Genomic DNA, 25,224 nt, shown 5'->3' on the forward strand with positions numbered 1-25,224 from the left:
ACTCCTGGCTCTAACCTCTGTTCTCCCTGTGCCCAGGACCACCATCACTCCTGGCTCTAACCTCTGTTCTCCCTGTGCCCAGGACCACCATCACTCCTGGCTCTAACCTCTGTTCTCCCTGTGCCCAGGACCACCATCACTCCTGGCTCTAACCTCTGTTCTCCCTGTGCCCAGGACCACCATCACTCCTGGCTCTAACCTCTGTTCTCCCTGTGCCCAGGACCACCATCACTCCTGGCTCTAACCTCTGTTCTCCCTGTGCCCAGGACCACCATCACTCCTGGCTCTAACCTCTGTTCTCCCTGTGCCCAGGACCACCATCACTCCTGGCTCTAACCTCTGTTCTCCCTGTGCCCAGGACCACCATCACTCCTGGCTCTAACCTCTGTTCTCCCTGTGCCCAGGACCACCATCACTCCTGGCTCTAACCTCTGTTCTCCCTGTGCCCAGGACCACCATCACTCCTGGCTCTAACCTCTGTTCTCCCTGTGCCCAGGACCACCATCACTCCTGGCTCTAACCTCTGTTCTCCCTGTGCCCAGGACCACCATCACTCCTGGCTCTAACCTCTGTTCTCCCTGTGCCCAGGACCACCATCACTCCTGGCTCTAACCTCTGTTCTCCCTGTGCCCAGGACCACCATCACTCCTGGCTCTAACCTCTGTTCTCCCTGTGCCCAGGACCACCATCACTCCTGGCTCTAACCTCTGTTCTCCCTGTGCCCAGGACCACCATCACTCCTGGCTCTAACCTCTGTTCTCCCTGTGCCCAGGACCACCATCACTCCTGGCTCTAACCTCTGTTCTCCCTGTGCCCAGGACCACCATCACTCCTGGCTCTAACCTCTGTTCTCCCTGTGCCCAGGACCACCATCACTCCTGGCTCTAACCTCTGTTCTCCCTGTGCCCAGGACCACCATCACTCCTGGCTCTAACCTCTGTTCTCCCTGTGCCCAGGACCACCATCACTCCTGGCTCTAACCTCTGTTCTCCCTGTGCCCAGGACCACCATCACTCCTGGCTCTAACCTCTGTTCTCCCTGTGCCCAGGACCACCATCACTCCTGGCTCTAACCTCTGTTCTCCCTGTGCCCAGGACCACCATCACTCCTGGCTCTAACCTCTGTTCTCCCTGTGCCCAGGACCACCATCACTCCTGGCTCTAACCTCTGTTCTCCCTGTGCCCAGGACCACCATCACTCCTGGCTCTAACCTCTGTTCTCCCTGTGCCCAGGACCACCATCACTCCTGGCTCTAACCTCTGTTCTCCCTGTGCCCAGGACCACCATCACTCCTGGCTCTAACCTCTGTTCTCCCTGTGCCCAGGACCACCATCACTCCTGGCTCTAACCTCTGTTCTCCCTGTGCCCAGGACCACCATCACTCCTGGCTCTAACCTCTGTTCTCCCTGTGCCCAGGACCACCATCACTCCTGGCTCTAACCTCTGTTCTCCCTGTGCCCAGGACCACCATCACTCCTGGCTCTAACCTCTGTTCTCCCTGTGCCCAGGACCACCATCACTCCTGGCTCTAACCTCTGTTCTCCCTGTGCCCAGGACCACCATCACTCCTGGCTCTAACCTCTGTTCTCCCTGTGCCCAGGACCACCATCACTCCTGGCTCTAACCTCTGTTCTCCCTGTGCCCAGGACCACCATCACTCCTGGCTCTAACCTCTGTTCTCCCTGTGCCCAGGACCACCATCACTCCTGGCTCTAACCTCTGTTCTCCCTGTGCCCAGGACCACCATCACTCCTGGCTCTAACCTCTGTTCTCCCTGTGCCCAGGACCACCATCACTCCTGGCTCTAACCTCTGTTCTCCCTGTGCCCAGGACCACCATCACTCCTGGCTCTAACCTCTGTTCTCCCTGTGCCCAGGACCACCATCACTCCTGGCTCTAACCTCTGTTCTCCCTGTGCCCAGGACCACCATCACTCCTGGCTCTAACCTCTGTTCTCCCTGTGCCCAGGACCACCATCACTCCTGGCTCTAACCTCTGTTCTCCCTGTGCCCAGGACCACCATCACTCCTGGCTCTAACCTCTGTTCTCCCTGTGCCCAGGACCACCATCACTCCTGGCTCTAACCTCTGTTCTCCCTGTGCCCAGGACCACCATCACTCCTGGCTCTAACCTCTGTTCTCCCTGTGCCCAGGACCACCATCACTCCTGGCTCTAACCTCTGTTCTCCCTGTGCCCAGGACCACCATCACTCCTGGCTCTAACCTCTGTTCTCCCTGTGCCCAGGACCACCATCACTCCTGGCTCTAACCTCTGTTCTCCCTGTGCCCAGGACCACCATCACTCCTGGCTCTAACCTCTGTTCTCCCTGTGCCCAGGACCACCATCACTCCTGGCTCTAACCTCTGTTCTCCCTGTGCCCAGGACCACCATCACTCCTGGCTCTAACCTCTGTTCTCCCTGTGCCCAGGACCACCATCACTCCTGGCTCTAACCTCTGTTCTCCCTGTGCCCAGGACCACCATCACTCCTGGCTCTAACCTCTGTTCTCCCTGTGCCCAGGACCACCATCACTCCTGGCTCTAACCTCTGTTCTCCCTGTGCCCAGGACCACCATCACTCCTGGCTCTAACCTCTGTTCTCCCTGTGCCCAGGACCACCATCACTCCTGGCTCTAACCTCTGTTCTCCCTGTGCCCAGGACCACCATCACTCCTGGCTCTAACCTCTGTTCTCCCTGTGCCCAGGACCACCATCACTCCTGGCTCTAACCTCTGTTCTCCCTGTGCCCAGGACCACCATCACTCCTGGCTCTAACCTCTGTTCTCCCTGTGCCCAGGACCACCATCACTCCTGGCTCTAACCTCTGTTCTCCCTGTGCCCAGGACCACCATCACTCCTGGCTCTAACCTCTGTTCTCCCTGTGCCCAGGACCACCATCACTCCTGGCTCTAACCTCTGTTCTCCCTGTGCCCAGGACCACCATCACTCCTGGCTCTAACCTCTGTTCTCCCTGTGCCCAGGACCACCATCACTCCTGGCTCTAACCTCTGTTCTCCCTGTGCCCAGGACCACCATCACTCCTGGCTCTAACCTCTGTTCTCCCTGTGCCCAGGACCACCATCACTCCTGGCTCTAACCTCTGTTCTCCCTGTGCCCAGGACCACCATCACTCCTGGCTCTAACCTCTGTTCTCCCTGTGCCCAGGACCACCATCACTCCTGGCTCTAACCTCTGTTCTCCCTGTGCCCAGGACCACCATCACTCCTGGCTCTAACCTCTGTTCTCCCTGTGCCCAGGACCACCATCACTCCTGGCTCTAACCTCTGTTCTCCCTGTGCCCAGGACCACCATCACTCCTGGCTCTAACCTCTGTTCTCCCTGTGCCCAGGACCACCATCACTCCTGGCTCTAACCTCTGTTCTCCCTGTGCCCAGGACCACCATCACTCCTGGCTCTAACCTCTGTTCTCCCTGTGCCCAGGACCACCATCACTCCTGGCTCTAACCTCTGTTCTCCCTGTGCCCAGGACCACCATCACTCCTGGCTCTAACCTCTGTTCTCTGTGCCCAGGACCACCATCACTCCTGGCTCTAACCTCTGTTCTCCCTGTGCCCAGGACCACCATCACTCCTGGCTCTAACCTCTGTTCTCCCTGTGCCCAGGACCACCATCACTCCTGGCTCTAACCTCTGTTCTCCCTGTGCCCAGGACCACCATCACTCCTGGCTCTAACCTCTGTTCTCCCTGTGCCCAGGACCACCATCACTCCTGGCTCTAACCTCTGTTCTCCCTGTGCCCAGGACCACCATCACTCCTGGCTCTAACCTCTGTTCTCCCTGTGCCCAGGACCACCATCACTCCTGGCTCTAACCTCTGTTCTCCCTGTGCCCAGGACCACCATCACTCCTGGCTCTAACCTCTGTTCTCCCTGTGCCCAGGACCACCATCACTCCTGGCTCTAACCTCTGTTCTCCCTGTGCCCAGGACCACCATCACTCCTGGCTCTAACCTCTGTTCTCCCTGTGCCCAGGACCACCATCACTCCTGGCTCTAACCTCTGTTCTCCCTGTGCCCAGGACCACCATCACTCCTGGCTCTAACCTCTGTTCTCCCTGTGCCCAGGACCACCATCACTCCTGGCTCTAACCTCTGTTCTCCCTGTGCCCAGGACCACCATCACTCCTGGCTCTAACCTCTGTTCTCCCTGTGCCCAGGACCACCATCACTCCTGGCTCTAACCTCTGTTCTCCCTGTGCCCAGGACCACCATCACTCCTGGCTCTAACCTCTGTTCTCCCTGTGCCCAGGACCACCATCACTCCTGGCTCTAACCTCTGTTCTCCCTGTGCCCAGGACCACCATCACTCCTGGCTCTAACCTCTGTTCTCCCTGTGCCCAGGACCACCATCACTCCTGGCTCTAACCTCTGTTCTCCCTGTGCCCAGGACCACCATCACTCCTGGCTCTAACCTCTGTTCTCCCTGTGCCCAGGACCACCATCACTCCTGGCTCTAACCTCTGTTCTCCCTGTGCCCAGGACCACCATCACTCCTGGCTCTAACCTCTGTTCTCCCTGTGCCCAGGACCACCATCACTCCTGGCTCTAACCTCTGTTCTCCCTGTGCCCAGGACCACCATCACTCCTGGCTCTAACCTCTGTTCTCCCTGTGCCCAGGACCACCATCACTCCTGGCTCTAACCTCTGTTCTCCCTGTGCCCAGGACCACCATCACTCCTGGCTCTAACCTCTGTTCTCCCTGTGCCCAGGACCACCATCACTCCTGGCTCTAACCTCTGTTCTCCCTGTGCCCAGGACCACCATCACTCCTGGCTCTAACCTCTGTTCTCCCTGTGCCCAGGACCACCATCACTCCTGGCTCTAACCTCTGTTCTCCCTGTGCCCAGGACCACCATCACTCCTGGCTCTAACCTCTGTTCTCCCTGTGCCCAGGACCACCATCACTCCTGGCTCTAACCTCTGTTCTCCCTGTGCCCAGGACCACCATCACTCCTGGCTCTAACCTCTGTTCTCCCTGTGCCCAGGACCACCATCACTCCTGGCTCTAACCTCTGTTCTCCCTGTGCCCAGGACCACCATCACTCCTGGCTCTAACCTCTGTTCTCCCTGTGCCCAGGACCACCATCACTCCTGGCTCTAACCTCTGTTCTCCCTGTGCCCAGGACCACCATCACTCCTGGCTCTAACCTCTGTTCTCCCTGTGCCCAGGACCACCATCACTCCTGGCTCTAACCTCTGTTCTCCCTGTGCCCAGGACCACCATCACTCCTGGCTCTAACCTCTGTTCTCCCTGTGCCCAGGACCACCATCACTCCTGGCTCTAACCTCTGTTCTCCCTGTGCCCAGGACCACCATCACTCCTGGCTCTAACCTCTGTTCTCCCTGTGCCCAGGACCACCATCACTCCTGGCTCTAACCTCTGTTCTCCCTGTGCCCAGGACCACCATCACTCCTGGCTCTAACCTCTGTTCTCCCTGTGCCCAGGACCACCATCACTCCTGGCTCTAACCTCTGTTCTCCCTGTGCCCAGGACCACCATCACTCCTGGCTCTAACCTCTGTTCTCCCTGTGCCCAGGACCACCATCACTCCTGGCTCTAACCTCTGTTCTCCCTGTGCCCAGGACCACCATCACTCCTGGCTCTAACCTCTGTTCTCCCTGTGCCCAGGACCACCATCACTCCTGGCTCTAACCTCTGTTCTCCCTGTGCCCAGGACCACCATCACTCCTGGCTCTAACCTCTGTTCTCCCTGTGCCCAGGACCACCATCACTCCTGGCTCTAACCTCTGTTCTCCCTGTGCCCAGGACCACCATCACTCCTGGCTCTAACCTCTGTTCTCCCTGTGCCCAGGACCACCATCACTCCTGGCTCTAACCTCTGTTCTCCCTGTGCCCAGGACCACCATCACTCCTGGCTCTAACCTCTGTTCTCCCTGTGCCCAGGACCACCATCACTCCTGGCTCTAACCTCTGTTCTCCCTGTGCCCAGGACCACCATCACTCCTGGCTCTAACCTCTGTTCTCCCTGTGCCCAGGACCACCATCACTCCTGGCTCTAACCTCTGTTCTCCCTGTGCCCAGGACCACCATCACTCCTGGCTCTAACCTCTGTTCTCCCTGTGCCCAGGACCACCATCACTCCTGGCTCTAACCTCTGTTCTCCCTGTGCCCAGGACCACCATCACTCCTGGCTCTAACCTCTGTTCTCCCTGTGCCCAGGACCACCATCACTCCTGGCTCTAACCTCTGTTCTCCCTGTGCCCAGGACCACCATCACTCCTGGCTCTAACCTCTGTTCTCCCTGTGCCCAGGACCACCATCACTCCTGGCTCTAACCTCTGTTCTCCCTGTGCCCAGGACCACCATCACTCCTGGCTCTAACCTCTGTTCTCCCTGTGCCCAGGACCACCATCACTCCTGGCTCTAACCTCTGTTCTCCCTGTGCCCAGGACCACCATCACTCCTGGCTCTAACCTCTGTTCTCCCTGTGCCCAGGACCACCATCACTCCTGGCTCTAACCTCTGTTCTCCCTGTGCCCAGGACCACCATCACTCCTGGCTCTAACCTCTGTTCTCCCTGTGCCCAGGACCACCATCACTCCTGGCTCTAACCTCTGTTCTCCCTGTGCCCAGGACCACCATCACTCCTGGCTCTAACCTCTGTTCTCCCTGTGCCCAGGACCACCATCACTCCTGGCTCTAACCTCTGTTCTCCCTGTGCCCAGGACCACCATCACTCCTGGCTCTAACCTCTGTTCTCCCTGTGCCCAGGACCACCATCACTCCTGGCTCTAACCTCTGTTCTCCCTGTGCCCAGGACCACCATCACTCCTGGCTCTAACCTCTGTTCTCCCTGTGCCCAGGACCACCATCACTCCTGGCTCTAACCTCTGTTCTCCCTGTGCCCAGGACCACCATCACTCCTGGCTCTAACCTCTGTTCTCCCTGTGCCCAGGACCACCATCACTCCTGGCTCTAACCTCTGTTCTCCCTGTGCCCAGGACCACCATCACTCCTGGCTCTAACCTCTGTTCTCCCTGTGCCCAGGACCACCATCACTCCTGGCTCTAACCTCTGTTCTCCCTGTGCCCAGGACCACCATCACTCCTGGCTCTAACCTCTGTTCTCCCTGTGCCCAGGACCACCATCACTCCTGGCTCTAACCTCTGTTCTCCCTGTGCCCAGGACCACCATCACTCCTGGCTCTAACCTCTGTTCTCCCTGTGCCCAGGACCACCATCACTCCTGGCTCTAACCTCTGTTCTCCCTGTGCCCAGGACCACCATCACTCCTGGCTCTAACCTCTGTTCTCCCTGTGCCCAGGACCACCATCACTCCTGGCTCTAACCTCTGTTCTCCCTGTGCCCAGGACCACCATCACTCCTGGCTCTAACCTCTGTTCTCCCTGTGCCCAGGACCACCATCACTCCTGGCTCTAACCTCTGTTCTCCCTGTGCCCAGGACCACCATCACTCCTGGCTCTAACCTCTGTTCTCCCTGTGCCCAGGACCACCATCACTCCTGGCTCTAACCTCTGTTCTCCCTGTGCCCAGGACCACCATCACTCCTGGCTCTAACCTCTGTTCTCCCTGTGCCCAGGACCACCATCACTCCTGGCTCTAACCTCTGTTCTCCCTGTGCCCAGGACCACCATCACTCCTGGCTCTAACCTCTGTTCTCCCTGTGCCCAGGACCACCATCACTCCTGGCTCTAACCTCTGTTCTCCCTGTGCCCAGGACCACCATCACTCCTGGCTCTAACCTCTGTTCTCCCTGTGCCCAGGACCACCATCACTCCTGGCTCTAACCTCTGTTCTCCCTGTGCCCAGGACCACCATCACTCCTGGCTCTAACCTCTGTTCTCCCTGTGCCCAGGACCACCATCACTCCTGGCTCTAACCTCTGTTCTCCCTGTGCCCAGGACCACCATCACTCCTGGCTCTAACCTCTGTTCTCCCTGTGCCCAGGACCACCATCACTCCTGGCTCTAACCTCTGTTCTCCCTGTGCCCAGGACCACCATCACTCCTGGCTCTAACCTCTGTTCTCCCTGTGCCCAGGACCACCATCACTCCTGGCTCTAACCTCTGTTCTCCCTGTGCCCAGGACCACCATCACTCCTGGCTCTAACCTCTGTTCTCCCTGTGCCCAGGACCACCATCACTCCTGGCTCTAACCTCTGTTCTCCCTGTGCCCAGGACCACCATCACTCCTGGCTCTAACCTCTGTTCTCCCTGTGCCCAGGACCACCATCACTCCTGGCTCTAACCTCTGTTCTCCCTGTGCCCAGGACCACCATCACTCCTGGCTCTAACCTCTGTTCTCCCTGTGCCCAGGACCACCATCACTCCTGGCTCTAACCTCTGTTCTCCCTGTGCCCAGGACCACCATCACTCCTGGCTCTAACCTCTGTTCTCCCTGTGCCCAGGACCACCATAACTCCTGGCTCTAACCTCTGTTCTCCCTGTGCCCAGGACCACCATCACTCCTGGCTCTAACCTCTGTTCTCCCTGTGCCCAGGACCACCATCACTCCTGGCTCTAACCTCTGTTCTCCCTGTGCCCAGGACCACCATCACTCCTGGCTCTAACCTCTGTTCTCCCTGTGCCCAGGACCACCATCACTCCTGGCTCTAACCTCTGTTCTCCCTGTGCCCAGGACCACCATCACTCCTGGCCCTAACCTCTGTTCTCCCTGTGCCCAGGACCACCATCACTCCTGGCTCTGACCTCTGTTCTCCCTGTGCCCAGGAGGACCATCACTCCTGGCTCTAACCTCTGTTCTCCCTGTGCCCAGACCACCATCACTCCTGGCTCTAACCTCTGTTCTCCCTGTGCCCAGGACCACCATCACTCCTGGCTCTAACCTCTGTTCTCCCTGTGCCCAGGACCACCATCACTCCTGGCTCTAACCTCTGTTCTCCCTGTGCCCAGGACCACCATCACTCCTGGCTCTAACCTCTGTTCTCCCTGTGCCCAGGACCACCATCACTCCTGGCTCTAACCTCTGTTCTCCCTGTGCCCAGGACCACCATCACTCCTGGCTCTAACCTCTGTTCTCCCTGTGCCCAGGACCACCATCACTCCTGGCTCTAACCTCTGTTCTCCCTGTGCCCAGGACCACCATCACTCCTGGCTCTAACCTCTGTTCTCCCTGTGCCCAGGACCACCATCACTCCTGGCTCTAACCTCTGTTCTCCCCTGTGCCCAGGACCACCATCACTCCTGGCTCTAACCTCTGTTCTCCCTGTGCCCAGGAGGACCATCACTCCTGGCTCTAACCTCTGTTCTCCCTGTGCCCAGGACCACCATCACTCCTGGCTCTAACCTCTGTTCTCCCTGTGCCCAGGAGGACCATCACTCCTGGCTCTAACCTCTGTTGTGCCCAGGACCACCATCACTCCTGGCTCTAACCTCTGTTCTCCCTGTGCCCAGGACCACCATCACTCCTGGCTCTAACCTCTGTTCTCCCTGTGCCCAGGACCACCATCACTCCTGGCTCTAACCTCTGTTCTCCCTGTGCCCAGGACCACCATCACTCCTGGCTCTAACCTCTGTTCTCCCTGTGCCCAGGACCACCATCACTCCTGGCTCTAACCTCTGTTCTCCCTGTGCCCAGGACCACCATCACTCCTGGCTCTAACCTCTGTTCTCCCTGTGCCCAGGACCACCATCACTCCTGGCTCTAACCTCTGTTCTCCCTGTGCCCAGGACCACCATCACTCCTGGCTCTAACCTCTGTTCTCCCTGTGCCCAGGACCACCATCACTCCTGGCTCTAACCTCTGTTCTCCCTGTGCCCAGGACCACCATCACTCCTGGCTCTAACCTCTGTTCTCCCTGTGCCCAGGACCACCATCACTCCTGGCTCTAACCTCTGTTCTCCCTGTGCCCAGGACCACCATCACTCCTGGCTCTAACCTCTGTTCTCCCTGTGCCCAGGACCACCATCACTCCTGGCTCTAACCTCTGTTCTCCCTGTGCCCAGGACCACCATCACTCCTGGCTCTAACCTCTGTTCTCCCTGTGCCCAGGAGGACCATCACTCCTGGCTCTAACCTCTGTTCTCCCTGTGCCCAGGACCACCATCACTCCTGGCTCTAACCTCTGTTCTCCCTGTGCCCAGGACCACCATCACTCCTGGCTCTAACCTCTGTTCTCCCTGTGCCCAGGACCACCATCACTCCTGGCTCTAACCTCTGTTCTCCCTGTGCCCAGGACCACCATCACTCCTGGCTCTAACCTCTGTTCTCCCTGTGCCCAGGAGGACCATCACTCCTGGCTCTAACCTCTGTTCTCCCTGTGCCCAGGACCACCATCACTCCTGGCTCTAACCTCTGTTCTCCCTGTGCCCAGGACCACCATCACTCCTGGCTCTAACCTCTGTTCTCCCTGTGCCCAGGACCACCATCACTCCTGGCTCTAACCTCTGTTCTCCCTGTGCCCAGGACCACCATCACTCCTGGCTCTAACCTCTGTTCTCCCTGTGCCCAGGACCACCATCACTCCTGGCTCTAACCTCTGTTCTCCCTGTGCCCAGGACCACCATCACTCCTGGCTCTAACCTCTGTTCTCCCTGTGCCCAGGACCACCATCACTCCTGGCTCTAACCTCTGTTCTCCCTGTGCCCAGGACCACCATCACTCCTGGCTCTAACCTCTGTTCTCCCTGTGCCCAGGAGGACCATCACTCCTGGCTCTGACCTCTGTTCTCCCTGTGCCCAGGACCACCATCACTCCTGGCCCTAACCTCTGTTCTCCCTGTGCCCAGGACCACCATCACTCCTGGCTCTAACCTCTGTTCTCCCTGTGCCCAGGACCACCATCACTCCTGGCTCTAACCTCTGTTCTCCCTGTGCCCAGGACCATAGGCGGCGGGTCTATAAGGCCAGGGGGGGCTATGCCTACCCAGAATATTGGTACCCAAGGAATTAAAGCTAACCTAAAACGCTCCATTCTCTCTCTCCCTGTGTGTTCTGCTATTGGGCTCAGCCAGAGCTGCCGTAACAATTATATTATATTACTTATTATTGAGCATGTATATTATATTACTTATTATTGAGCATGTATATTATATTACTTATTATTGAGCATGTATATTATATTACTTATTATTGAGCATGTATATTATATTACTTATTATTGAGCATGTAGGGCTGCAACGATTAGTCGACATAATCGACAACGTCGATCATAAAAAAATCGTTGATGGGGAATTTTTGTGTCGATGCGTCGTATAAAAAAATAAACAGAGACGCAAATGTTCATTTGTAACTGCAATGCACTACAGGAAGTGCTGGGGGCAGTATCGTTTCCATTGTCTGGAAACAAACCAATAGTATCCAGCTGCAGAACGGCAGACCAGCCACACTCTCAGACCCAAATTATTATAATTTTTTTTTTTTATCCCAATTTCTCACATTACATTCACCCTGAATGTTGACGTTATCCAGGTGAAAAGTTAACTTCATAAATCATTTGATGTATAATTAAATCAAAGGAAATGCGTTTGGGTCTGAGAGTGTGGCTGGTCTGCCGTTCTGCAGCTGGATACTATTGGTTTGTTTTGGCAAAATTCTTCTGCTCTGTGTGACAATAAATAAATGAATGATGATATGCAATTTAAAACCAAAACTAAGGCCTCAGTATGAGTTTAAGACGTGAACATGGTCATGTTTGTTAAAAAGAAAAAAAAAACTTTTTTTGATCGGATCGGGAAATATCGGTATCGGTAGATATTCAAAATCACATGATCGGGATCGGATCGGGATCGGATCGGGAGCAAAAAAATGTGATCGGGACATCCCTACGGGGTATATATTGTCATTTGAAACAAGTTACCAATGCATTCTCCCGTGGGATTATGCCCCCCGCGGCAAAATTAATTAGTCCCTCTCTATCTCTCTCTCTCCCTCTCCCCCATAAGTGCAGTGCAGACTGTGGGTGACTGTCACTCAAAGCGCTTATGGGCGGAGTCCAGCCAAAAACAGCTTGGAATCTGGAAGTGCAGAAAATGCTGCTCTAGAGTACTTGATTAGAAATACAAAACAATTACTTTTTTTTAAGAAAAACCTTACAAATGTGTTCCATAGACTCACAGGAATTGTGTAAAATTGCCCAAATAGTGAAAGAAATAGTAAGATAGTTCCCCTTTAACTAAAATACCAACTCTACCCCTGTGTGGTAGTGTGGATTTAGGTTTGGTCTAATCTGTGTCTAATGACTGGGTTCTTGTGTTGGGTTATGTGCTTTGGAATGTCTTTGTCTAGTGGTTATGAGGAGTATTAGAGTATTAGTGTATGGAATGTCGTGCACGTTTTAGCTTTCTCTCAGATGTCTCCGTTTGTTGTTTTATTGAGATTTGTTGTTTTATTGATATTTGATTTGTTCTATAGGTTTGTATATTTGTTATTGTTCTACATTGGAAAACTGTGCATACATATTTGTTTGAATGTCTGATTTTGATTGGTTTAATGTTCTATAATTGTTTGTATATCTTATTGGTGTTTTATTGATATTTGTTTTGTTTTCACGTTGTTTTATTGATTATTCTTGTTAAAATTTTATATGTTTGTATCCAGACCCCAGGAAGAATACCGTAAATCCTCAAATAGAGGAGGGACCTCCGATAAAGGAGGGGCCTCTTATAATGGGGGGGGGGGGGGGGGGGGTTGCTGCATTTAGACAAACACAGGCCGGGCTCTAATATAAGGTCGCAAAAAAAAGTTTATTTTTAATTTTTCGTGCCGTGATATAGAATGAGATAAACTCTTGCCAATGGAAATCAAGTGCTGCCTCCCGCTACACTGACTACCGTACATTAACGTTTCCCTCTGGTTAGCTTTAGCGCTAGCCGCTATCTAACGTTGTCATAATATGGTAGATCTGTGGTGTCAGCTGGATGACGTTGACTTCGTTTGCAAACGTTAACGTTCGCCATCTATATGGCGTTGGCAGACGAGGCTGGCGTTGTCCAGTTGACACATTACAGACCATGATGCTATGATAACGTTAGTAGCTAAAGCTACTGCATGTAAACAACTCAATTCAACTGAGGAAGTCGAGAAGGTACCACACGCTAAACCGTCCCCGGACCCCACAACCTAGTATAGACAGTTCCAACTTCAGTGTGTGAATTACGTTAATCCCACAATTACTCAACTGCACTCAATATTTAAATACCAATGCTAGTCTAAATAAATGTAGACAGACAATGTACGTATTAAAAAATAATAATAATAATAATAATAATAATAATAATAATAATAATAATAATAATAATAATAATAATAATAATAATAATAATAATAATAATAATAATGCAATAAAAGTCTGAAAATGAAGGGATTATGTCCATGAGTGTCATTTTTTTTAATTAAGGCCTGCCTCTTATATAAGCCTCTCTCTAATAAAGGCCTGGTGCTCTTTGCAGCTGAGGTCAATAGAAGACCGTCTTATATTTGAGGATTTACGGTAGTCGCTGCTGAGGCCTTTACTATCACACAACCGACAGCGATGCTCCATCATTAGCTCCGCATCCGCGGCTAACCTTCTTGCCTAAAGAAGATACTCACGGCCAGGACCCTGTGTGTGGTGTTGAGCCGGTCCCTCCAGGCCACGCAGAGCACGTAGGGCAGGTAGAGGCCGAAGTAGATGAGACCCCCGCAGGCGGCGGCCAGGTTGGCCTTGGAGAAGAAGGTGCTGATCAGGAAGCACTGCATGATGGTGGCCGTGGCGAAGGCCGTCAGGAAGAAGAACACCACGGAGGGGTCGCTGTAGGGCAGGATGTCCCCCCACTGGAGGAGGGGGGGGGGGGGGAGGGGGAGGAGGAGGATGGGGGAGGAGGAGGGGGGGGGGAGGAGGAGGAGGAGAGCACGGTGAACGTTACTGACCACATTTTATATAGGCTGACTCAGCAAGTTTAAATAATGGCCTACACCCAGGACTTACTACACCCAGGACTTACTACACCCAGGACTTATTACACCCAGGACTTACTACACCCAGGACTTACTACACCCAGAGGACTTACTACACCCAGGACTTATTACACCCAGGACTTATTACACCCAGGACTTATTACACCCAGAGGACTTATTACACCCAGGACTTATTACACCCAGGACTTATTACACCCAGGACTTATTACACCCAGAGGACTTATTACACCCAGGACTTATTACACCCAGAGGACTTATTACACCCAGGACTTATTACACCCAGGACTTATTACACCCAGGACTTATTACACCCAGAGGACTTATTACACCCAGAGGACTTACTACACCCAGGACTTATTACACCCAGGACTTATTACACCCAGAGGACTTATTACACCCAGAGGACTTATTACACCCAGGACTTATTACACCCAGGACTTATTACACCCAGAGGACTTATTACACCCAGGACTTATTACACCCAGGACTTATTACACCCAGAGGACTTATTACACCCAGAGGACTTATTACACCCAGGACTTATTACACCCAGAGGACTTATTACACCCAGGACTTATTACACCCAGAGGACTTATTACACCCAGAGGACTTATTACACCCAGGACTTATTACACCCAGAGGACTTATTACACCCAGGACTTATTACACCCAGAGGACTTATTACACCCAGGACTTATTACACCCAGGACTTATTACACCCAGAGGACTTATTACACCCAGAGGACTTATTACACCCAGAGGACTTATTACACCCAGAGGACTTATTACACCCAGAGGACTTATTACACCCAGAGGACTTATTACACCCAGAGGACTTATTACACCCAGGACTTATTACACCCAGAGGACTTATTACACCCAGGACTTATTACACCCAGAGGACTTATTACACCCAGAGGACTTATTACACACACAGGACTTATTACACCCAGGACTTATTACACCCAGGACTTATTACACCCAGGACTTATTACACCCAGAGGACTTATTACACCCAGGACTTATTACACCCAGGACTTATTACACCCAGAGGACTTATTACACCCAGGACTTATTACACCCAGGACTTATTACACCCAGAGGACTTATTACACCCAGGACTTATTACACCCAGAGGACTTATTACACCCAGGACTTATTACACCCAGAGGACTTATTACACCCAGGACTTATTACACCCAGGACTTATTACACCCAGAGGACTTATTACACCCAGAGGACTTATTACACCCAGAGGACTTATTACACCCAGGACTTATTACACCCAGGACTTATTACACCCAGAGGACTTATTACACCCAGAGGACTTATTACACCCAGAGGACTTATTACACCCAGGACTTATTACACCCAGAGGACTTATTACACCCAGAGGACTTATTACACCCAGGACTTATTACACCCAGAGGACTTATTACACCCAGGACTTATTACACCCAGGACTTATTACACCCAGGACTTATTACACCCAGAGGACTTATTACACCCAGGACTTATTACACCCAGAGGACTTATTATCCCCAGGACTTATTACACCCAGGACTTATTACACCCAGAGGACTTATTACACACACAGGACTTATTACACCCAGAGGACTTATTACACCCAGAGGACTTATTACACCCAGGACTTATTACACCCAGAGGACTTATTACACCCAGAGGACTTATTACACCCAGAGGACTTATTACACCCAGAGGACTTATTACACCCAGAGGACTTATTACACCCAGAGGACTTATTACACCCAGAGGACTTATTACACCCAGAGGACTTATTACACCCAGAGGACTTATTACACCCAGAGGACTTATTACACCCAGAGGACTTATTACACCCAGAGGACTTATTACACCCAGGACTTATTACACCCAGGACTTATTACACCCAGAGGACTTATTACACCCAGAGGACTTATTACACCCAGGACTTATTACACCCAGAGGACTTATTACACCCAGGACTTATTACACCCAGAGGACTTATTACACCCAGGACTTATTACACCCAGAGGACTTACTACACCCAGGACTTATTACACCCAGAGGACTTATTACACCCAGAGGACTTATTACACCCAGAGGACTTATTACACCCAGAGGACTTATTACACCCAGAGGACTTATTACACCCAGAGGACTTACTACACCCAGAGGACTTATTACACCCAGGACTTATTACACCCAGGACTTATTACACCCAGGACTTATTACACCCAGGACTTATTACACCCAGGACTTATTACACCCAGAGGACTTACTACACCCAGGACTTATTACACCCAGAGGACTTATTACACCCAGGACTTATTACACCCAGAGGACTTATTACACCCAGGACTTATTACACCCAGAGGACTTACTACACCCAGGACTTATTACACCCAGGACTTATTACACCCAGAGGACTTATTACACCCAGAGGACTTATTACACCCAGGACTTATTACACCCAGGACTTATTACACCCAGGACTTATTACACCCAGAGGACTTATTACACCCAGGACTTATTACACCCAGGACTTATTACACCCAGAGGACTTATTACACCCAGAGGACTTATTACACCCAGAGGACTTATTACACCCAGGACTTATTACACCCAGGACTTATTACACCCAGGACTTATTACACCCAGAGGACTTATTACACCCAGGACTTATTACACCCAGAGGACTTATTACACCCAGGACTTATTACACCCAGAGGACTTATTACACCCAGGACTTATTACACCCAGAGGACTTATTACACCCAGGACTTATTACACCCAGAGGACTTACTACACCCAGGACTTATTACACCCAGGACTTATTACACCCAGAGGACTTATTACACCCAGAGGACTTATTACACCCAGGACTTATTACACCCAGGACTTATTACACCCAGGACTTATTACACCCAGAGGACTTATTACACCCAGGACTTATTACACCCAGAAGACTTATTACACCCAGGACTTATTACACCCAGGACTTATTACACCCAGGACTTATTACACCCAGGACTTATTACACCCAGGACTTATTACACCCAGAGGACTTATTACACCCAGAGGACTTATTACACCCAGGACTTATTACACCCAGAGGACTTATTACACCCAGAGGACTTATTATCCCCAGGACTTATTACACCCAGGACTTATTACACCCAGAGGACTTATTACACCCAGAGGACTTATTACACCCAGGACTTATTACACCCAGAGGACTTATTACACCCAGGACTTATTACACCCAGAGGACTTATTACACCCAGAGGACTTATTACACCCAGAGGACTTATTACACCCAGGACTAATTACACCCAGGACTTATTACACCCAGGACTTATTACACCCAGAGGACTTATTACACCCAGGACTTATTACACCCAGGACTTATTACACCCAGAGGACTTATTACACCCAGGACTTATTACACCCAGGACTTATTACACCCAGAGGACTTATTACACCCAGGACTTATTACACCCAGGACTTATTACACCCAGGACTTATTACACCCAGGACTTATTACACCCAGAGGACTTATTACACCCAGGACTTATTACACCCAGAGGACTTATTACACCCAGGACTTATTACACCCAGAGGACTTATTACACCCAGGACTTATTACACCCAGGACTTATTACACCCAGAGGACTTATTGCACCCAGAGGACTTATTACACCCAGGACTTATTACACCCAGGACTTATTACACCCAGAGGACTTATTACACCCAGGACTTATTACACCCAGGACTTATTACACCCAGGACTTATTACACCCAGGACTTATTACACCCAGAAGACTTACTACACCCAGAGGACTTATTACACCCAGGACTTATTACACCCAGAGGACTTATTACACCCAGGACTTATTACACCCAGAGGACTTATTACACCCAGAGGACTTATTACACCCAGGACTTATTACACCCAGAGGACTTATTACACCCAGAGGACTTATTACACCCAGGACTTATTACACCCAGAGGACTTATTACACCCAGGACTTATTACACCCAGAGGACTTATTACACCCAGAGGACTTATTACACCCAGGACTTATTACACCCAGAGGACTTATTACACCCAGAGGACTTATTACACCCAGAGGACTTATTACACCCAGAGGACTTATTACACCCAGAGGACTTACTACACCCAGGACTTATTACACCCAGGACTTATTACACCCAGGACTTATTACACCCAGAAGACTTACTACACCCAGAGGACTTATTACACCCAGAGGACGTATTACACCCAGAGGACTTATTACACCCAGGACTTATTACACCCAGGACTTATTACACCCAGGACTTATTACACCCAGAGGACTTATTACACCCAGGACTTATTACACCCAGGACTTATTACACCCAGAGGACTTATTACACCCAGGACTTATTACACCCAGGACTTATTACACCCAGGACGTATTACACCCAGAGGACTTACTACACCCAGAGGACTTATTACACCCAGGACTTATTACACCCAGGACTTATTACACCCAGGACTTATTACACCCAGAGGACTTATTACACCCAGGACTTATTACACCCAGGACTTATTACACCCAGAGGACTTACTACACCCAGAGGACTTATTACACCCAGGACTTATTACACCCAGGACTTATTACACCCAGGACTTATTACACCCAGAGGACTTATTACACCCAGAGGACTTATTACACCCAGGACTTATTACACCCAGAGGACTTATTACACCCAGGACTTATTACACCCAGGACTTATTACACCCAGAGGACTTATTACACCCAGAGGACTTATTACACCCAGAGGACTTATTACACCCAGGACTTATTACACCCAGAGGACTTACTACACCCAGAGGACTTATTACACCCAGGACTTATTACACCCAGGACTTATTACACCCAGGACTTATTACACCCAGAGGACTTATTACACCCAGGACTTATTACACCCAGGACTTATTACACCCAGGACTTATTACACCCAGAGGACTTACTACACCCAGAGGACTTATTACACCCAGAGGACTTATTACACCCAGAGGACTTATTACACCCAGGACTTATTACACCCAGAGGACTTATTACACCCAGGACTTATTACACCCAGGACTTATTACACCCAGAGGACTTATTACACCCAGAGGACTTATTACACCCAGAGGACTTATTACACCCAGAGGACTTATTACACCCAGAGGACTTATTACACCCAGAGGACTTATTACACCCAGGACTTATTACACCCAGGACTTATTACACCCAGAGGACTTATTACACCCAGAGGACTTATTACACCCAGAGGACTTATTACACCCAGAGGACTTATTACACCCAGAGGACTTATTACACCCAGGACTTATTACACCCAGAGGACTTATTACACCCAGAGGACTTATTACACCCAGAGGACTTATTACACCCAGAGGACTTATTACACCCAGAGGACTTATTACACCCAGAGGACTTATTACACCCAGGACTTATTACACCCAGAGGACTTATTACACCCAGAGGACTTATTACACCCAGAGGACTTATTACACCCAGAGGACTTATTACACCCAGAGGACTTATTACACCCAGGACTTATTACACCCAGAGGACTTATTACACCCAGAGGACTTATTACACCCAGAGGACTTATTACACCCAGAGGACTTATTACACCCAGAGGACTTGTTACACCCAGAGGACTTATTACACCCAGAGGACTTATTACACCCAGAGGACTTATTACACCCAGAGGACTTATTACACCCAGAGGACTTATTACACCCAGAGGACGTATTACACCCAGGACTTATTACACCCAGAGGACTTATTACACCCAGAGGACTTATTACACCCAGAGGACTTATTACACCCAGGACTTATTACACCCAGAGGACTTATTACACCCAGGACTTATTACACCCAGGACTTATTACACCCAGAGGACTTATTACACCCAGAGGACTTATTACACCCAGGACTTATTACACCCAGAGGACTTATTACACCCAGGACTTATTACACCCAGAGGACTTATTACACCCAGAGGACTTATTACACCCAGAGGACTTATTACACCCAGAGGACTTATTACACCCAGGACTTATTACACCCAGAGGACTTATTACACCCAGGACTTATTACACCCAGGACTTATTACACCCAGGACTTATTACACCCAGAGGACTTATTACACCCAGGACTTATTACACCCAGGACTTATTACACCCAGAGGACTTATTACACCCAGGACTTATTACACCCAGGACTTATTACACCCAGAGGACTTATTACACCCAGAGGACTTATTACACCCAGGACTTATTACACCCAGGACTTATTACACCCAGAGGACTTATTACACCCAGGACTTATTACACCCAGGACTTATTACACCCAGAGGACTTATTACACCCAGAGGACTTATTACACCCAGAGGACTTATTACACCCAGAGGACTTATTACACCCAGAGGACTTATTACACCCAGAGGACTTATTACACCCAGGACTTATTACACCCAGAGGACTTATTACACCCAGAGGACTTATTACACCCAGAGGACTTATTATCCCCAGGACTTATTACACCCAGGACTTATTACACCCAGAGGACTTATTACACCCAGGACTTATTACACCCAGAGGACTTATTACACCCAGGACTTATTACACCCAGGACTTATTACACACACAGGACTTATTACACCCAGAGGACTTATTACACCCAGGACTTATTACACACACAGGACTTATTACACCCAGGACTTATTACACCCAGGACTTATTACACCCAGAGGACTTATTACACCCAGAGGACTTATTACACCCAGAGGACTTATTACACCCAGAGGACTTATTACACCCAGAGGACTTATTACACCCAGAGGACTTACTACACCCAGAGGACTTATTACACCCAGAGGACTTATTACACCCAGGACTTATTACACCCAGAGGACTTATTACACCCAGGACTTATTACACCCAGGACTTATTACACCCAGAGGACTTACTACACCCAGGACTTATTACACCCAGGACTTATTACACCCAGAGGACTTATTACACCCAGAGGACTTATTACACCCAGAGGACTTATTACACCCAGGACTTATTACACCCAGGACTTATTACACCCAGAGGACTTATTACACCCAGAGGACTTATTACACCCAGAGGACTTATTACACCCAGGACTTATTACACCCAGAGGACTTATTACACCCAGGACTTATTACACCCAGGACTTATTACACCCAGGACTTATTACACCCAGAGGACTTATTACACCCAGAGGACTTATTACACCCAGAGGACTTATTACACCCAGAGGACTTATTACACCCAGGACTTATTACACCCAGGACTTATTACACCCAGGACTTATTACACCCAGGACTTATTACACCCAGAGGACTTATTACACCCAGAGGACTTATTACACCCAGAGGACTTATTACACCCAGGACTTATTACACCCAGGACTTATTACACCCAGAGGACTTATTACACCCAGAGGACTTATTACACCCAGAGGACTTATTACACCCAGAGGACTTATTACACCCAGGACTTATTACACCCAGAGGACTTATTACACCCAGAGGACTTATTACACCCAGGACTTATTACACCCAGAGGACTTATTACACCCAGAGGACTTATTACACCCAGGACTTATTACACCCAGAGGAGTTATTACACCCAGAGGACTTATTACACCCAGAGGACTTATTACACCCAGAGGACTTATTACACCCAGGACTTATTACACCCAGAGGACTTATTACACCCAGAGGACTTATTACACCCAGAGGACTTATTACACCCAGAGGACTTATTACACCCAGGACTTATTACACCCAGAGGACTTATTACACCCAGGACTTATTACACCCAGAGGACTTATTACACCCAGAGGACTTATTACACCCAGAGGACTTATTACACCCAGAGGACTTATTACACCCAGGACTTATTACACCCAGGACTTATTACACCCAGGACTTATTACACCCAGAGGACGTATTACACCCAGAGGACTTACTACACCCAGGACTTATTACACCCAGGACTTATTACACCCAGAGGACTTATTACACCCAGAGGACTTATTACACCCAGGACTTATTACACCCAGGACTTATTACACCCAGAGGACTTATTACACCCAGAGGACTTATTACACCCAGGACTTATTACACCCAGAGGACTTATTACACCCAGGACTTATTACACCCAGGACTTATTACACCCAGAGGACTTATTACACCCAGAGGACTTATTACACCCAGAGGACTTATTACACCCAGAGGACTTATTACACCCAGAGGACTTATTACACCCAGGACTTATTACACCCAGAGGACTTATTACACCCAGAGGACTTATTACACCCAGAGGACTTATTACACCCAGGACTTATTACACCCAGAGGACTTATTACACCCAGAGGACTTATTACACCCAGAGGACTTATTACACCCAGAGGACTTATTACACCCAGGACTTATTACACCCAGGACTTATTACACCCAGGACTTATTACACCCAGAGGACGTATTACACCCAGAGGACTTACTACACCCAGGACTTATTACACCCAGGACTTATTACACCCAGAGGACTTATTACACCCAGAGGACTTATTACACCCAGGACTTATTACACCCAGGACTTATTACACCCAGAGGACTTATTACACCCAGAGGACTTATTACACCCAGGACTTATTACACCCAGGACTTATTACACCCAGGACTTATTACACCCAGAGGACTTATTACACCCATGACTTATTACACCCAGGACTTATTACACCCAGGACTTATTACACCCAGAAGACTTACTACACCCAGGACTTATTACACCCAGGACTTATTACACCCAGGACTTATTACACCCAGAGGACTTATTACACCCAGGACTTATTACACCCAGAAGACTTACTACACCCAGGACTTATTACACCCAGGACTTATTACACCCAGAGGACTTATTACACCCAGAGGACTTATTACACCCAGGACTTATTACACCCAGAGGACTTATTACACCCAGAGGACTTATTACACCCAGAGGACTTATTACACCCAGAGGACTTATTACACCCAGAGGACTTATTACACCCAGGACTTATTACACCCAGAGGACTTATTACACCCAGGACTTATTACACCCAGAAGACTTACTACACCCAGGACTTATTACACCCAGAGGAGTTATTACACCCAGGACTTATTACACCCAGGACTTATTACACCCAGGACTTATTACACCCAGAGGACTTATTACACCCAGGACTTACTACACCCAGGACTTATTACACCCAGGACTTATTACACCCAGAGGACTTATTACACCCAGGACTTATTACACCCAGGACTTATTACACCCAGGACTTATTACACCCAGGACTTATTACACCCAGAGGACTTATTACACCCAGGACTTATTACACCCAGAGGACTTATTACACCCAGAAGACTTATTACACCCAGGACTTATTACACCCAGGACTTATTACACCCAGGACTTATTACACCCAGGACTTATTACACCCAGGACTTATTACACCCAGGACTTATTACACCCAGGACTTATTACACCCAGGACTTATTACACCCAGAGGACTTATTACACCCAGAGGACTTATTACACCCAGGACTTATTACACCCAGAGGACTTATTACACCCAGGACTTATTACACCCAGGACTTATTACACCCAGGACTTATTACACCCAGAGGACTTATTACACCCAGAGGACTTACTACACCCAGGACTTATTACACCCAGGACTTATTACACCCAGGACTTATTACACCCAGAGGACTTATTACACCCAGAGGACTTATTACACCCAGGACTTATTACACCCAGAAGACTTACTACACCCAGGACTTATTACACCCAGAGGACTTATTACACCCAGGACTTATTACACCCAGAGGAGTTATTACACCCAGAGGACTTATTACACCCAGAGGACTTATTACACCCAGAGGACTTATTACACCCAGGACTTATTACACCCAGGACTTATTACACCCAGGACTTATTACACCCAGAGGACTTATTACACCCAGGACTTATTACACCCAGAAGACTTACTACACCCAGGACTTATTACACCCAGAGGAGTTATTACACCCAGGACTTATTACACCCAGGACTTATTACACCCAGGACTTATTACACCCAGAGGACTTATTACACCCAGGACTTACTACACCCAGGACTTATTACACCCAGGACTTATTACACCCAGAGGACTTATTACACCCAGAGGACTTATTACACCCAGAGGACTTATTACACCCAGGACTTATTACACCCAGGACTTATTACACCCAGGACTTATTACACCCAGAGGACTTATTACACCCAGAGGACTTATTACACCCAGGACTTATTACACCCAGGACTTACTACACCCAGTGTTGGGGATGTGACAAGATCTTGTCTCAGGGCCCCCCCCCCCCCCCCCATCTGAGAAGATTTCTGTTGATAGATATGATATTTAGAATAGAAACTCAGAACTCTCTGTAACGTGTTTGGGAAGATTGCAGTAGAGAGTGAAACCTTTGGTTAGTAAAGTCCTATGTATTAATTATGCAAATTTCTAGTGAATTAAATAACAAGTCAAATCAAATTGGATCTCAGAATGGATCTCCCGCTCCCTCAACCCTCCGCTCGGAGGGAACCCGTCTCCTGCCCGGTCTGCCCGCCGTACCTTGAGCAGAGTGATGAGGAGGGCTGCGGAGATGAGGAAGGGCACCACGCTGCTGATGAACCAGCTGAGCCACAGCATGCCGGTGCCCAGGCCCATGATCCTCATGGTCTCCTTGAGCCGCGCCTCCTTCTCGTACACCACGCCCTTGATGATCATGGCCACGGAGTAGATCCAGGCCAGCGTCATGAAGAGGGGCAGGGAGCGGTTCAGCACGCGGAGGAACCTGGAGGGGGGGGGGGGGCACGCAGCGGCTTTAACCCTTTCACTGTGGCAATACTGAAGGTTAGCCCTTTCACTGTGGCAATACTGAAGGTTAGCCCTTTCACTGTGGCAATACTGAAGGTTAGCCCTTTCACTGTGGCAATACTGAAGGTTAGCCCTTTCACTGTGGCAATACTGAAGGTTAGCCCTTTCACTGTGGCAATACTGAATGTTAGCCCTTTCACTGTGGCAATACAGAAGGTTAGCCCTTTCACTGTGGCAATACTGAAGGTTAGCCCTTTCACTGTGGCAATACTGAATGTTAGCCCTTTCACTGTGGCAATACAGAAGGTT

General features: G+C 50.3%; 1 protein-coding gene across 1 annotated transcript in view; it reads right to left on the bottom strand.

Annotated features, from left to right (window-relative positions):
• abca7 (ATP-binding cassette, sub-family A (ABC1), member 7) overlaps positions 1–25,224 on the bottom strand; it is a gene marked incomplete at its 3' end in the record, with an annotated part of 264,520 nt that overhangs the window by 127,834 nt on the left and 111,462 nt on the right. The window contains 2 exon segments of the mRNA XM_084318477.1: positions 13,550–13,771; positions 24,670–24,892. Coding sequence (XP_084174603.1) covers positions 13,550–13,771; positions 24,670–24,892 — 445 coding nt within the window.

The sequence above is a fragment of the Notolepis coatsorum genome (genome assembly GCF_963971535.1).
Source record: "Notolepis coatsorum genome assembly, chromosome: 7".
Taxonomy (NCBI): domain Eukaryota; kingdom Metazoa; phylum Chordata; class Actinopteri; order Aulopiformes; family Paralepididae; genus Notolepis; species Notolepis coatsorum.